The sequence below is a fragment of the Typopeltis vanoorti genome, chromosome 5, assembly GCF_054136105.1.
Source record: "Typopeltis vanoorti isolate ZY-2024b chromosome 5, IOZ_Tvanoo_1.0, whole genome shotgun sequence".
Lineage (NCBI taxonomy): Eukaryota > Metazoa > Arthropoda > Arachnida > Uropygi > Thelyphonidae > Typopeltis > Typopeltis vanoorti.
Window position 1 is genome coordinate 68,831,126 of NC_143553.1, and position 13,609 is coordinate 68,844,734.

The window sequence follows — 13,609 nt, forward strand, 5'->3', positions numbered from 1 at the left end:
GGAATAAATGAGGAAGAGGAGAAGCAGGTTATATGCACCTGCTGTTGTACTACTAAGAAGAGATGTTTGGCAGCTGCTGCTCTTATGTTTAAAAAAAAAGAAGAGAATTTTTAACAGGCCCAACAGAAATTGGAGGAATGATGCTTGCCAGTTCACTGAAGCAGTGTTCATGGAAATACTTGTAGAAGATAATTAAGACACACAGAGCTGAAACAAGCATCTGTAAGATATAGGTCGAAGTGAGCCTGTGAGGAAAGGTTCATCTAACAAAAAAAGTGTAATGACTCTCCTTGGGTCAGCATTAAGAATTTTTAGGGATGTTTTAGATGCACCACCCCAAATGTGTAAACAGTATTCTGAGAATGGGCAAATTTGAGATTTGTGTTGGATTATTGGCTAGGTGGGTGTAAAATAGCACCTCGAGCAGGAAAGAAATGCCTAGTTTCTTTAGAGGCTGGAGAATGTATGATTTGTGTATTGGGAAGGGTGGCTTGAGATTTCTTTTATGAGAGAAAGGCAAGACTGCATTTTGGTGACACTGAAGGTAGCCAGATTGTCCTTGTCCCAATGAAGGAGTGTACAGAAATCAGTGTTTAAGGCACTGGTTGCAGATGATATTGATGCTTGGGATGTCTGAGAAACATACGGTTTGTCAAAAGCATAGGATGAATGGAGTGTGCTATCATTTGCAAAACTGTGGATAGGATTGGTGATTATTGTGAGTATCCTCTCTCTCTCTCCCATATTATAAAATGGAGTGAGGCTTTGTTCTAACAGCCATCATTCTATCACTTCTGTGCTATTTGCACTGGTGGCAAAGCTTCGAGAGAGATGTTCCCACCATAGCATGCACTGAATAACTGGAGAGAATTAGCAGACTATCCGATTATAGAGGGTGGCAGATAGATCAAAGAAAGACAATTTGCTAAACAGGCCATAATGCCAGAAATGATCAAAACTCTAGATGTGTGTAGGGTGATAGTGTATCTTACTCCAAACCTTTCCATGGTGTGTATCCTGTGGGTGATGTAGGCTAAGAGATAAGTCAGGGAATGTCAAGTTGAATTACTACTTTGGTGCACTTTCTGCTGAAATATGGCTTGGAGAGTGGATGAGAATTTCTGGCAAAATAGAAAATGAAAGCCTTCATGACAGTGAGGATAATTTCTGTGACTTGCTCAGAGCAAGTGTTTGGGTAAGAGGAGGTCACAGTCTGACTACTGGAAGCAATAAACAGGTAGACTGGAAAGGAAAAGTAGAAATTCCGGAGATCTTTCCATTTGGCACCTTTATTGTGCAAAAGGACATTGAGGTTGAAGTGACTAGAGGGAGGGCATTCTGTGAATTAGAGAAAGAGAGAGAGAGGAGACTTGCACCATATTGTGATCTGAGTTACTGAGAGGAGAGATGACCTGTATGTTATATCCAGAAGGAAAACTGATTAAAAAGAGATTGAGAGTTATTGGGAGAGTGAAGATTATTATTATTAGAAATACAAATAGTAGATGTACAATTTATATTAGGTTATTGCTTACAGCAAGACTTCTGCGTTTTGTCCAGCTTGGTCAGTAGTGCTGGAAAAAGGAAGCTAGGTGACCATAATGTCCAATTGTTGACATTATGGTCACCTAGAAAGATGATCTTACTATTTGGATAACTGGATTACAGATGGTCTACTTTGTGGAGAGGAAGGTGAACAGATTAGAGTGGTTTTTGGAGAACAGTAAATGCAGAAGATGAATACTGAAAATAGAATGCAGAAACCTTGAGCCAGAGAGGTCAAAAGCAGGGGACTCTAAATTAGTCATTCTCTGGCAAGCAATGTCAGATCTCATAAAGGCCCAGATGCCACCCTTATGACAAAGGGAATTGTCATTGAAGGTAGATAGTAGTGGATGTAGATGTAATTTGGGTTTCTGTCAAGAGTAAGAGGTGTGGAAAGGATGACTGTAAATGATGGTGAATGTCATTTATGTTGGTGCTTTAGATGTTAATAAAGTGGATGTGAAAGAGTGAGTTTTCATTGTGGAGATTATGGTGTAATTTGTATGATGTGCTTGGTCTATCTTTTTCTTTTTTTTTTTTCTTTTTTTTGCTGGAATTAGTTTTTGAGAGAGACTTCTTTTTTGTCACAGTATCACTGATGTTTCATCACAGGTTTATTCATGGTTGTTTGGAAGGACAGAGTAGGGACATGCAGTGATAGGAGAGAGACTTTTAGACATGACACAAATACAGAGAGTGACAACTCCCCTTGCCATAACATGGCCGAATTGTATGTCCTGCATAGCACCACTTGGATTCCCTCTCCTGGCAGAGTATTTGGCAGCAGAAATATGCCAAAGTTCACAGGGAAGACTTCTAACTCATTGCTGACAGGTTTGGGTCCATGCATTATCTGGCAGCTGGCCTGAAGTAGCACTGATTTTACTGATGTACTGTTGAAATGGAGGAGGCTCTGGGTTTCTAAGTATGTTTGAAATGCCCGTGAAGGGTATCACTCACTTGGCATAGAGAAGGCAGGAGAGGAATGGGGGGAGGGTGTCACTAATTACCTGGGTTTCCTGACAATATGGAAGTGAAAGAGAAGATACAGATACAAGTGATCAAAATGGTGAGTGATCAATGAAATGCTCCCTATAAAAAGAGAGTTAAGGTTGTTTTTGTGAGTTATAAGTTTAGTTGGATAGATGCTGAAGAAATTTGCCGATGCATAACAAGAGGGAACAAAGTGTCACCACTGGAAGTTGTATAAATGTGTAATAGCAAAGGTGTGAAGATTACATTTTTTGCTTGGAGTAGTGAATGAGTAAAATAGGACTGTCAGAGATGTCATGAGTCCTCTGTAAGAGAACAAGTTTAAGGAGATGTATGATAGGCATTAACGAATAATGGTTAGTGCAGGCTTCTTGCAATGAGTCACTGGGTTCCATGATGATATGTCCATGTGGTAATAATGATAATATAATGGTTGACTGTTATTGAAGCTTTATGGCAAATTTATTCCACTTTTTTTTTTAAACCATGTAGTAAAGTTATTTATTTATTATTATTATGTGACCTCCAAGGAATCGGTGCTTATCTGTACTACTTTATGTGATGAAATAAAGATGATTTGAAAGAGTGGATATTTTTTACATTATTAAAATATAAATTAGTAACTGCAAATAATACGTCTTTATGATTATACTGTTTTACTTTATTTGAACATCATGTTCTTGTGTACTGTACTCTCAACAGAAAGCAGAAAAAAACCTGAGTACATAATGCAACAAGCTACAATCAACTCTCATTATTATAGCAAACACTGTCACAACAAACTACTGAAAAATCCAAAGCTTCTTAGATACAATGCTAAAAAAATTTCCTATAGTAAACAATCATATACATGTGCACCCCAGCCTTGTGAATTAGTTTCCAGACCTAGTCGTATAGTGATTGATTGCCTTTTATTATGTGGTTTTCTTATATGGTTTAACAGAATTTTTAAACAATGTGTACAACTGATATAAATAAAGCATTTATTTGCATCAGTTATACAAACGAAAAATGCTGGCAAAAATTTTTACTGAAATGGAAATGTCTTTCCATTTTGACAATAAGATTGTCATGTTTATCAGACAACTGCAATATTAGATGGTGTAGCACTTTTCACTTCACTAGAAATTTTGTTTTTAGCAACTGTAACAGCAGCAGTGCAAGGTAAGTTTGGCCTGTGGCCTATCTCAGTGTTTGAACCACTACTGTCACGAAATTAATATGTTTAATCTTAATATTTTTGTTTACACATCTTACACATCTTTTTCTTTTCATTGGAAGCAACAGTATCCTTACTTTGATTTTTATTTGCCATCATTACAACAATAAATAGTTATAAACAAAGTTTATAATTCATGGCAAAACACAGAGAGAGAGATGCAGCAAACAAATGTCAAACAAATTGAGTCCACAAAAACTTTGCAGTGGTTGATTTATGGCAGCATCATGTCACTAAAGCTGATGTATGAGTGAATGCAGCGTCATATAAATGGGCACTGGTCATGAGAGAAAACCATCATATGAGTGAATCATCATACAAAATGTCGTAAGGCAGGATCTTAATGTACACAAATGCAAACTAATTCTGTGGTTACTATGAGTTTACTAAAATGAGTTACTGAATTACTATAATGAGAACTAACTGTACTAAAAAGAAGTTAAAAACCTTATCTGGGATATTTTTGAAAAATAATTAAAAACAATTTTTATTTATTGAAACAGTTTAATAGGCCCTCCTTACATATATATATATAATATTTATAATAATGAAGAAATACCTGCAAGGATAACATTTTTTCACCACTTTGTCCTCTTTCTTCGGATTCTTCCTCATTGTCTGGTGGCAACAAAACTATACGAGATGCCTGTATGTGTATAAATATAACCGTTTCAGAATTAAAGTTATTCTAATATACAAATAAATTCACACATTAATGTTAATTTTTCTACCTACAGAAATACGGATGTTAATATGGAGCAGAAAATTGTCATAGATGACTTTCTGGTGGCTGAATCAGTTTTATTGTAATGGATTCATTTAAGTACTAAACTGTTTATTACACCTAAAACTACTCAAAAATTAGTCTTATAATACCTTTTTTTAATGTTGCATTTATATATATAAAAACACATCAAGTATAAATATAGTTTTAGTCTGCTTTTTTTTATTTTATAGTGTTCCAGTAGTCATGCCTCCTATATTCCCCTTTACTACCCTAGCATATATCCCAATATGAATTAACATTAATGCTGTAAATTAATCATCAATATTATTTTCTAATATAATCCTTATGAGATAAAGCCCGATATCATCATCAAATTCATGATTTGTACCCTCAAGGGGTGTACAGGATATGATAGTACTACATGAAAAATTTACATCATTACTAAATTCCTATCTACAATTTTACTCCAAATCAATCTGTTACATGTCAAGACTCCAATATTATCAGATCTTATATTTCTATCATCTAAGGCACATTGTACTGCATCAATCCATCTATATCTTGGTCTTCTTCTGGGTCATTTTCTTGCCAACCTGGCAGAAAACACTTGTTTTGCTAATCTTTCCTCGCACATTCTGTTTAAGTGACCATACCACCTGAGATTAGTTCTGCTAATGCATTCCTGTATGCTGACAATGTCAAGTTCTTTCCTAATATCCTCGTTTTTAATATGATATTGTCATTGATGCCATCTGTGGACGCCACTAATCTTTCTCAGGACTCTCATAGCTGCGGTCTCTAGTCTTTGGTCAAGTGTTTTACTTCTGACCAAGCTCTCAGATCCACAAGTTAAAACTGGTTTGATCACTGTCTTGTATACAGCTAATTTAATGAGACTAATTTCTCTCTTATTCCATATGAATTTATTCAACCGACTTTCTACCATACCAGCTTTGTTGATTCTGTTGTCTATGTCCATATTTAATTTACTATCTTCGCTAAAAATTGTGCCTCAGAAGCTGAATTGTTTTACTTGTACCACAGGTTCCCCATTCACAACACAGTTGACATTTTCAACAATTCTACCTATTTTCATTGTCTTTTTTATTGCTGACCTTCATACCATATCTATTACAACAGTTATTCAATTTAGTCAGAGAATCTTGCAAACTCATAGTGGATTTATTTAGAAGTATAACATCGTCTGCATAAAGCAAAGAGCCGACATTAACATCTCCAATTCTGATATCATGTTTAATACCACTTTCCTTCATAATGTGATCCATATAGAGGTGATATGGATCACAGAGGGGATAATGTACATCCTTGTCTCACACCAGATTTAACATTAAACCATCTTCCTGAACTTCTTTCAATTCTAACTGCTGACTTACAACTCAAATAAAGACTAAGTATTGCTTGATATAATGCCCCATTGACACCATATAACTGCCGAGTGTTGAACAGCTTCTCTCTTGGCACCTTGTCATATGCCTTTTCCAGATCAACAAAACTTAAATACAGATCTTTGTTATATTCCCATGCTTTCTCAACTATTTGTCGTAAAGTGAAGATCTGATCCTGACACACTCTATTTGGCCTGAATCCAGCTTGTTCTTCTCAACTGTTTCTCAAGTACACTAGCATAGATCTTGCCAGGAACACTCAGTAGGGAAATACCTCTGTAATTCTCACATTCAGTTTTATTTCCCTTTTTATATATGGGTACTATGAGAGCTCTACTCCAATCATCAGGAATTCGTCCCTCTGTCCAGGCTTTCTGAACTATACAGTGCAGCCATTGTAAGACTTTTACACCACCATACTTTAGCATTTCTGGTCGAATATCATTACTCCTGCTGCCTTTCCACATTTCAAGCCTTTGGTGGCTTTTTCTACTTCAAGTATGGATATGTATTCCTGACTGTATGCCTCTTGAGTGTTTTTTTAACACTCTGCTATCAGTGCTTGTTTCATTTAGCAATTTTTCGAAGTACTTACTCCATACTTCAAGGATATCTTTTTCTCCTGTTTTAATGTCGTTTCTAACTGCTTTTACAGCACTCTTTCCTCCATTTCTAAGCTTCTTCAACAACCTCCAGAATATCTTACCACCTTCTTGATATTTATTTTCTATGTTCTTGCCAAAGTCCTCCCATGACTTTTGTTTAGCTAGTTTTACACAGTGTTTCGCTTTCTTACATTTGTCTCTGTATTCTCTAAGAGCAGAAGCTGACTTATTTGCCAGGAGCTTTTGATATGCTTTCTTCTTTTCCTTCATTGCCTCTTTAACTTCCTGTGTCCACCATGGAGTTCTGATTTTTCTATCCTTGCAGACAACCTCACCACATGCCTCTCTGGTTGAATCAATCAAGGTTTTCTTCAAGGCCTGCCACTGAATCTCCAAGGTTTGGTTCCTGTTCTCAAACTCACATTTTTTCTTCAATAATCTTTGTGTATTTTAGTCTACAGTTCACATCTGAGAGCTGGTCAACTTTTATTTACTTTAAAACTTTCTTACATGTTATTCTTTTCAATATGAAATTCAATTTTATCCTGCTCAAGACTAAATAGTGATCACTTCCAATTTCAAATCCTCTGTACACTCTGGTGTCCTGCGCCAGTTGGAAAACATTCCTATCAACAATAACATAGACAATGAGACTTTTCTTATTCTTTGCCTCTTATCTCCATGTGAATTTGTGCACATTTTTATGTTGGAACAGTGTTAGTAATAACCAGTCCATGTCCTGAGCAGAAATCCAAGTATTTGCGATTATTATTAGCTTTGCTCTTTTCTCCAAATTTTCCTAAAGTATTTTTGTATGTTTGACAATCATTTCCTACTCTGCTATTTAGATCCCCAACAAGGACCAACTTTTCCTTTTTCATTGCATCAGTTGCTTTCTCTAAAGCATCAAAAAATTCCTCCACTTCTACTTTAGTAGAACCTTCTGCAGGACCACAGGCACAAACAAGTTTCATTGTCCAATTCCCCATTCTAATATTTGCCCACATCACTCTACTTGAGACTGCCTGCCATTCAAGAAGATTAGCCTGATATTATGATAAATTAAATAACATTGCATGACTTGAATCAAGAACTTCTTTTCAAATTTGTCTATTCTTTGTCAGGTTCTCTGATTTCATCAATTCTTATATTTCAGAGATCCTGACAAGGAATAAATCAATTTGGAAAGAAGTTGATTAAAAAGTAGTCAGACAATAACACATAATTTGTCATAATATCTGGCTATATCTCATAAGGAGTATACCAGAAAATGGTGATGACTAATTTACAACATTAATGTTAATTCATATTGGAATATGTGTTAGGGTAGCAGAGGAAGGATGCATGACTACTGAAACCCCATAAAAGAAAAAAACAGACTAAAACTTTTTATTTTCAGCAACTGTGTAACTCACCTATATCTTAGTTTTCTTCTCAGATGTTTTTTCCTACCATTTTTGCACAAACACTTGTTTTGGTTATTCTTCATCTTCTATTCTGTTTAAGTGATCTCTACCATCTTAAATTTGTTCAACTCACATATTCTTGAATACCTGGTTAAGTTTGTTTTAATATGATTACACGAATGACACTATAATCTGCTCACTCACCTAATTTTCCTTAGAACTCTCCAATCAGAGTATTTAAGAGTATTAAACTATTTTATTTCTTCCGAACTTTCAGATCCATTAAGTTAAAAACATAGTTTTATATACTGTTAGTTTAGTGTTTTGGCTAATCCTCTATATATTTCATATAAATTTATTCATCTAACTTCCTGCCATGCCATGCCATGCCCGCCCACTAGCAATGCTTACTCTATTATCTATTTCTATATTTAATTTGTTATCTAAAATAAACTTTGTACTTAAATAGCTGAAATGCACAACCTGTTCTATTGATTCATGATTAGAAAAGCATTCAATGTTTTCAGTTTTCCTACTTAGTTTCATATATTTTTTTTTTTTTGCGGGGCACTTATTTAATTTGGCTAAAGACTCTCGAAAACTTTCAGCTAATTAATATTAATAGAATAATGTTAAAAATCAAGTGTGAGAGAAAAGACACTCCTCCTACAAAAGAATAGTCATCTTGTCAAAGATGGAAACAAAGTCAACGCCAAAACCTTTGATAGTAGATAAATTCGGACAAGTCATACCATGACCATTTAACAAACATGCAAAATGGATCTTATAACTGCAAAACATATAAAAGAAAGATAAAATTAAAAAATACAAAACATATTAAAGATAAAACACAAGAACACAAAATAGTACAAAGATAAAAGTTAAGAAATATAGAATATTAAAAAATATGCACCACCAATATTCATGAAAGCTAAAAGAAAAACTTATGTGTTTGTTGTATACTGGCTATCTAACAAACTAGGATTATAATGGCAATATGGATGAATTTTAAGTGATACAAAATATATCAAAGATAAAATGTACAAAATACCAACATATATATATAGATAGATAAAGGTAAGAAACATAAAACATAACAAATAAGCAATCTCAATCTCGTATGTTCTGCTCATCTAATATCAGATATGCAGCAGAACAACAGACTTGCCCAAATATGGCAACAAAATTTCAAAGCAGTTAAAAAGAAAGTGTGCAAGTAGGGGCAAAAAAAAAAAAAAAAATCTACAAATCCTTCATTTCATATTAGAACACCTGAAATGGGTAAAGCAATAAATAAATTGGCAAATATCTCCTATTTGGCCAGAAATGCTCAAATACTAATAATGATTAATAATGTAGGTAATTATATTACCTACATTGCATAATTCAGGTCAGAAGAATGAATTTCAGATGACTGGTGGAGATGAACTTCATTGGTGTGAGACCACTTCCCCTGCTTATTGGAGGCCAAAACTGGCTTGAAAAAGTTCTAGATTTGGCATTTTGAGCTGGGTTTCTGGATTAAAAATAAATAAAAAAACACAAAAATGTATATATAACATTAATAAAAACTGAAAAACATCCAATCCTTAGCCCATTCACAGTATTAATAAACTACAAGTTTAAAACCTTTCATGAGTGGGAGTCAAAAAAAAAAAAAAGTTGCAAAATCAGTGGAATATGACAAGGATCTGTTTTTACATTTGCAGATCTGAAAAGGCATATATGATGAAACAAAGAAAAAAAGCTGTTTGAAACACTACAAATATGCTGTAAATGGGGAATTATGCATAGCAGTATATATAGCTCATACTTAAACTGTAATCAGGAGTCACATAAGTAGGCTTAGCTGCATAGCAGAACCATATTAATGGCTTACTGAAGTGCAAACAGCAGAGGGAAAGAATTAAAGCAATGTTTAATGCTTTCAATATTTTGTCTGTCATAGACATCATCAGGGAGTCTTCTTCTTCTTCATAACATGGATTTTAGTTTTTGAGAATGTAATAGGCCAGGTGGCCTATTTCAGTCTCATTGCCATCTCTTTCTTGGTCTTCTTCTTTTTCCACTTATTTTATATTTGTATAATATTTTCAGTAGTCTGCTGTTATCCATTCAATTTAAATGTTCTATCCATTTTTGTTATCCATCCATCTATCCATCATCGTTTTATATTCAGGGATAGTAAAATTTCTTCATTGTTTTATAGTCCCACTTGGTATATCCACTGTTTTTCTGAGAAATTTCATTTTTGCTGTTTGAATTCATTTTTGATTTTTTTTCTTTTTATGGTCCCTGTTTCGCTTCAGTATAACAGAGTTGGTTTTGACAAGCAGGGTAGTCGCCAAATTAGATCGCGCCCTGAGGCAAACAGTTAAATATCGCCCATGATGGATTATAAAGACAAAACTATAAGAAAATCTCCAATTGCTATTTTTTTTATTACAAGAGAAACAGTAATGCAAAAGGATTACATAATAATATTAATTAAATGTTTGCTCTACGGGGATATCGCACAATAAAACTGTTTATAAGCTCTTCTAAATTTAAATTATAAGCTATGTCCACCTCTATCAATATAGTTGCTAGACCAACCAATCTTTCTTGGGTCATTGCTGTTTGCAAATAATTTTTAATCAGTTTAAGCTTGGAAAAACTTCTTTCCGCACTTGCTGTGCTAACATGAATTATTAGTGTAGCGACACTGCCAACGCAATATGGCTGAACGAGTGCCCTTATTAAGCTGCACCGTGAGGCAGGCTGTCTCTATACTACACCCTGTCAACGGTACTGTTGACAAGACATTACATAGTCTGATTTATAGTCTGATTCTAGTGTGTTTATGCTAGGGATGGCTTAAATATATTATTTATTACGCCATTTACTTTGACAAAGTTTGATATTTTAGTGCCTATGTCTTTTTCTTCTTCATATGATAAATCCCATCCCAAGTATTTGAAAGTATTTACTTGTTCTAATATTTTATTATCTATCACTATTTTACTTATTGGGTTTTCTCCTTTGAATACCATTATTTTTGTTTTTTCTTTAGATATTGTCATATTATATTGTTCTTCTCGTAGAAAGGCTTATACGTTGGTACATGATTATTAATTATCTTAAGGAATTCACAACGTACACTAGAATATAAATTAAATTTAACTTTAATATTATATAATTATATATTTCCAATATATTGTTCTGATATATCATTTAATGATTTTAATGATCTTTGTAAATCATCTTTTGATGTAGCTAATACTATCTGGCCATCTGCAAATAGTAGTAGTCTATCTTCATTTGTGGAGTTATTTGTATACCAAATGGGTTATACTGTTTCCAGATTGTTTTAATTTTATTTATATACATATATACAGGGCGTCCTCGACCTACGTCGTCCTCGACATGTGTCATTTCGACTTTACGGCGGTAATCCCATAAATAATTTAAAAAATAAATTTTGACTTGAAGCAGCGTGAAGTAAAATTCAAACGTTGCGGGCGAACTTGTTTGTGAGCACGGCGGAAGAATACGCTGTTACACGCTGTTTGTTTGGGAGAGGTGCCGTCGCTTGGATCCCAGCATATACTCTTTGGATACCACGTGCTTTGTTTACATCCACTCTCTCACTTTTGTGTTTGTGTTTTTTTGTGACTTTTTACCCTTCAATATGGCTCCCAAACGTAAGGCAGACTCTTCCGATGGCAGTGTGTCGAAGAAAAGGAAAACCATTACATTAGAAGTGAAATTAGACACTATTAAAAGGGCAAAAAAAGGGAGAAATGCCAACTAATATCGGCTGCATGTTGAACTTAAGTCGTACCACAGTCGGGACTATTATCAAGGATAAAGTTCGCATCCTTGAACACGTGAAAGGATTGGCACCCATGAAATCAACTGTGATTAAGATAAAACGTTTTGTTTTTGTCATTTTTCTGTACTAAACAGTAATTATGTTCTCCCTTTCATTTTCCTATGGCTTAGTTCTGTTTCTTGATATATACATATGACTTTAGGGTGTTTTAGGTTAGGTAAGTAACTTGGCTATGGTAATTCTGACTTGCATAGAAAATTGCCTTACGTCAGTCCGTAGGAACGGATCTCCGACGTAACTCGAGGACCCCTGTACATTGAAAAGCAGAGGTGAGAGGGTACATCCTTGTTGTATCCTTCTTAATATATCTTTCCATTCTGAGATGTGTTCTAATTTAACTGCTTCCTGTATATATTTCTTGAATGGATTGCAAAAATTGGTTTAATATATTTAAATCAGTTAATATTTTAAACAATTTTTGTCTACTAATTTTGTCAAAGGCTTTTTTCCTAATCAATAAAGACCATGTGTGTTTCTTTTTGAAATTCTCTTCTCTATTAATAACTTTAGAGTAAAAATTGGATCTATGCAGGATTGGCCTTTTCAGAAACTATTTTGTTCTTCTAGTAGTTTGTCCTATACAACACTGTTTAGCTTCTCTTTTAATATTCCTGTCTGTATTTTATGTTCTGTATTTAACAGACTAATTCCCCTATAGTTATTGCAATTGTCTTTATTTCCTTTTTTATAGATTGGGATAACCAGTGCTTTTTTCCAAGAGTTGAGTTTTTCCAGACATCCAAACCATATTAAAAATTTTCAGAAGTCTTTCATTAAATTTTTCACCTGCATTTTTGTAGGGTTCTATATTTATATTGTCTTCTCCTGGTGTTTTCCTTGTTTTCATCTTCTTTATTGTATTTTTCAGTTCTAATAATGTGATATTTTCTGTTAGGTTATTCTTTGTTTTATAAAATTATATTTCAATGTTCTCATCTGCCCAGAGATTTTGGAAATAGGTCATCCATTTTTCTAAATCTATTATTTGTATTTTTATCTTTTCTTTTATTTCTTTATTCATGTATTTTATTACTTTATAGGTTTGGGGTTGTGGCTTAAATATATCCTTTTCTAGTTCTGTTATGAAATTGTTCCATCTCTTTCTGACTTTTCCTTACTTCTCGTTTTGCAATTACATTGTTTCTTTTATACTCTATTTCTGCTTCTATGGTTTTGGAATTTGTTTGTATTATATTTTTTATTTCTTTGTTCCAGTCTTGTAGTCCTCTTTTTCTAATCCATTTGCGCTTTATTCCTAAACTTTCTGTTGTGCTTTTGTGAGAATTTGTTTAAAATTTTTCCATCCCTCTTCTATGTCACATGATTCATTTGTGGTTTGTTTTTAAGTTTGTGCATTTTTGATATTGTTGTCTAACATAGGGATCCTGTAATGAAGAAATTTTGTAACTCGGTTGATAAGAATTTTCAATTTTATGTATTTTTAGCCACTTGGTTTAAATCGAATTTTTGCTGATACCATATAATGATTAGAGTTTAATTCACAGCCTCGAAATGCTCTTACGTCTAAAATAAACTTCCGCTAATTTAAAATTTGCAATAATGTAGTCAATTACTGATTTGCATTCTCTGGCTGATGCAGTATATTTATGTATTTCCTTGTGTTTAAATACATGAATTCATTATTCTCATATTATTATAAATGACAAAATCTCGCAGTCTGTGACCATTTTGATTACATGTATCTTCGCCAAATTTACCTGTGTTTCTTATGTATTTTTTGTTTCTATTCTGGCATTTAAATCATCAGGGAGTACAATACAAAATGAAGCGAAACTTAATAGACACAAGTCTAGAGTCTTAACTAGAAATGCCA

At 33.9% G+C, this 13,609-nt stretch overlaps 1 protein-coding gene across 6 annotated transcripts in view; it reads right to left on the reverse strand.

Annotated features, from left to right (window-relative positions):
- Slu7 (Pre-mRNA-splicing factor Slu7) overlaps positions 1-13,609 on the reverse strand; it is a 221,456-nt gene that overhangs the window by 26,307 nt on the left and 181,540 nt on the right. For all 6 annotated transcript variants that reach the window (XM_090392500.1, XM_090392499.1, XM_090392498.1 and 3 more), the window contains exon 13: positions 4,317-4,403. In XM_090392500.1, coding sequence (XP_090248626.1) covers positions 4,317-4,403 — 87 coding nt within the window. The remainder of the gene's footprint in view (positions 1-4,316; positions 4,404-13,609) is intronic.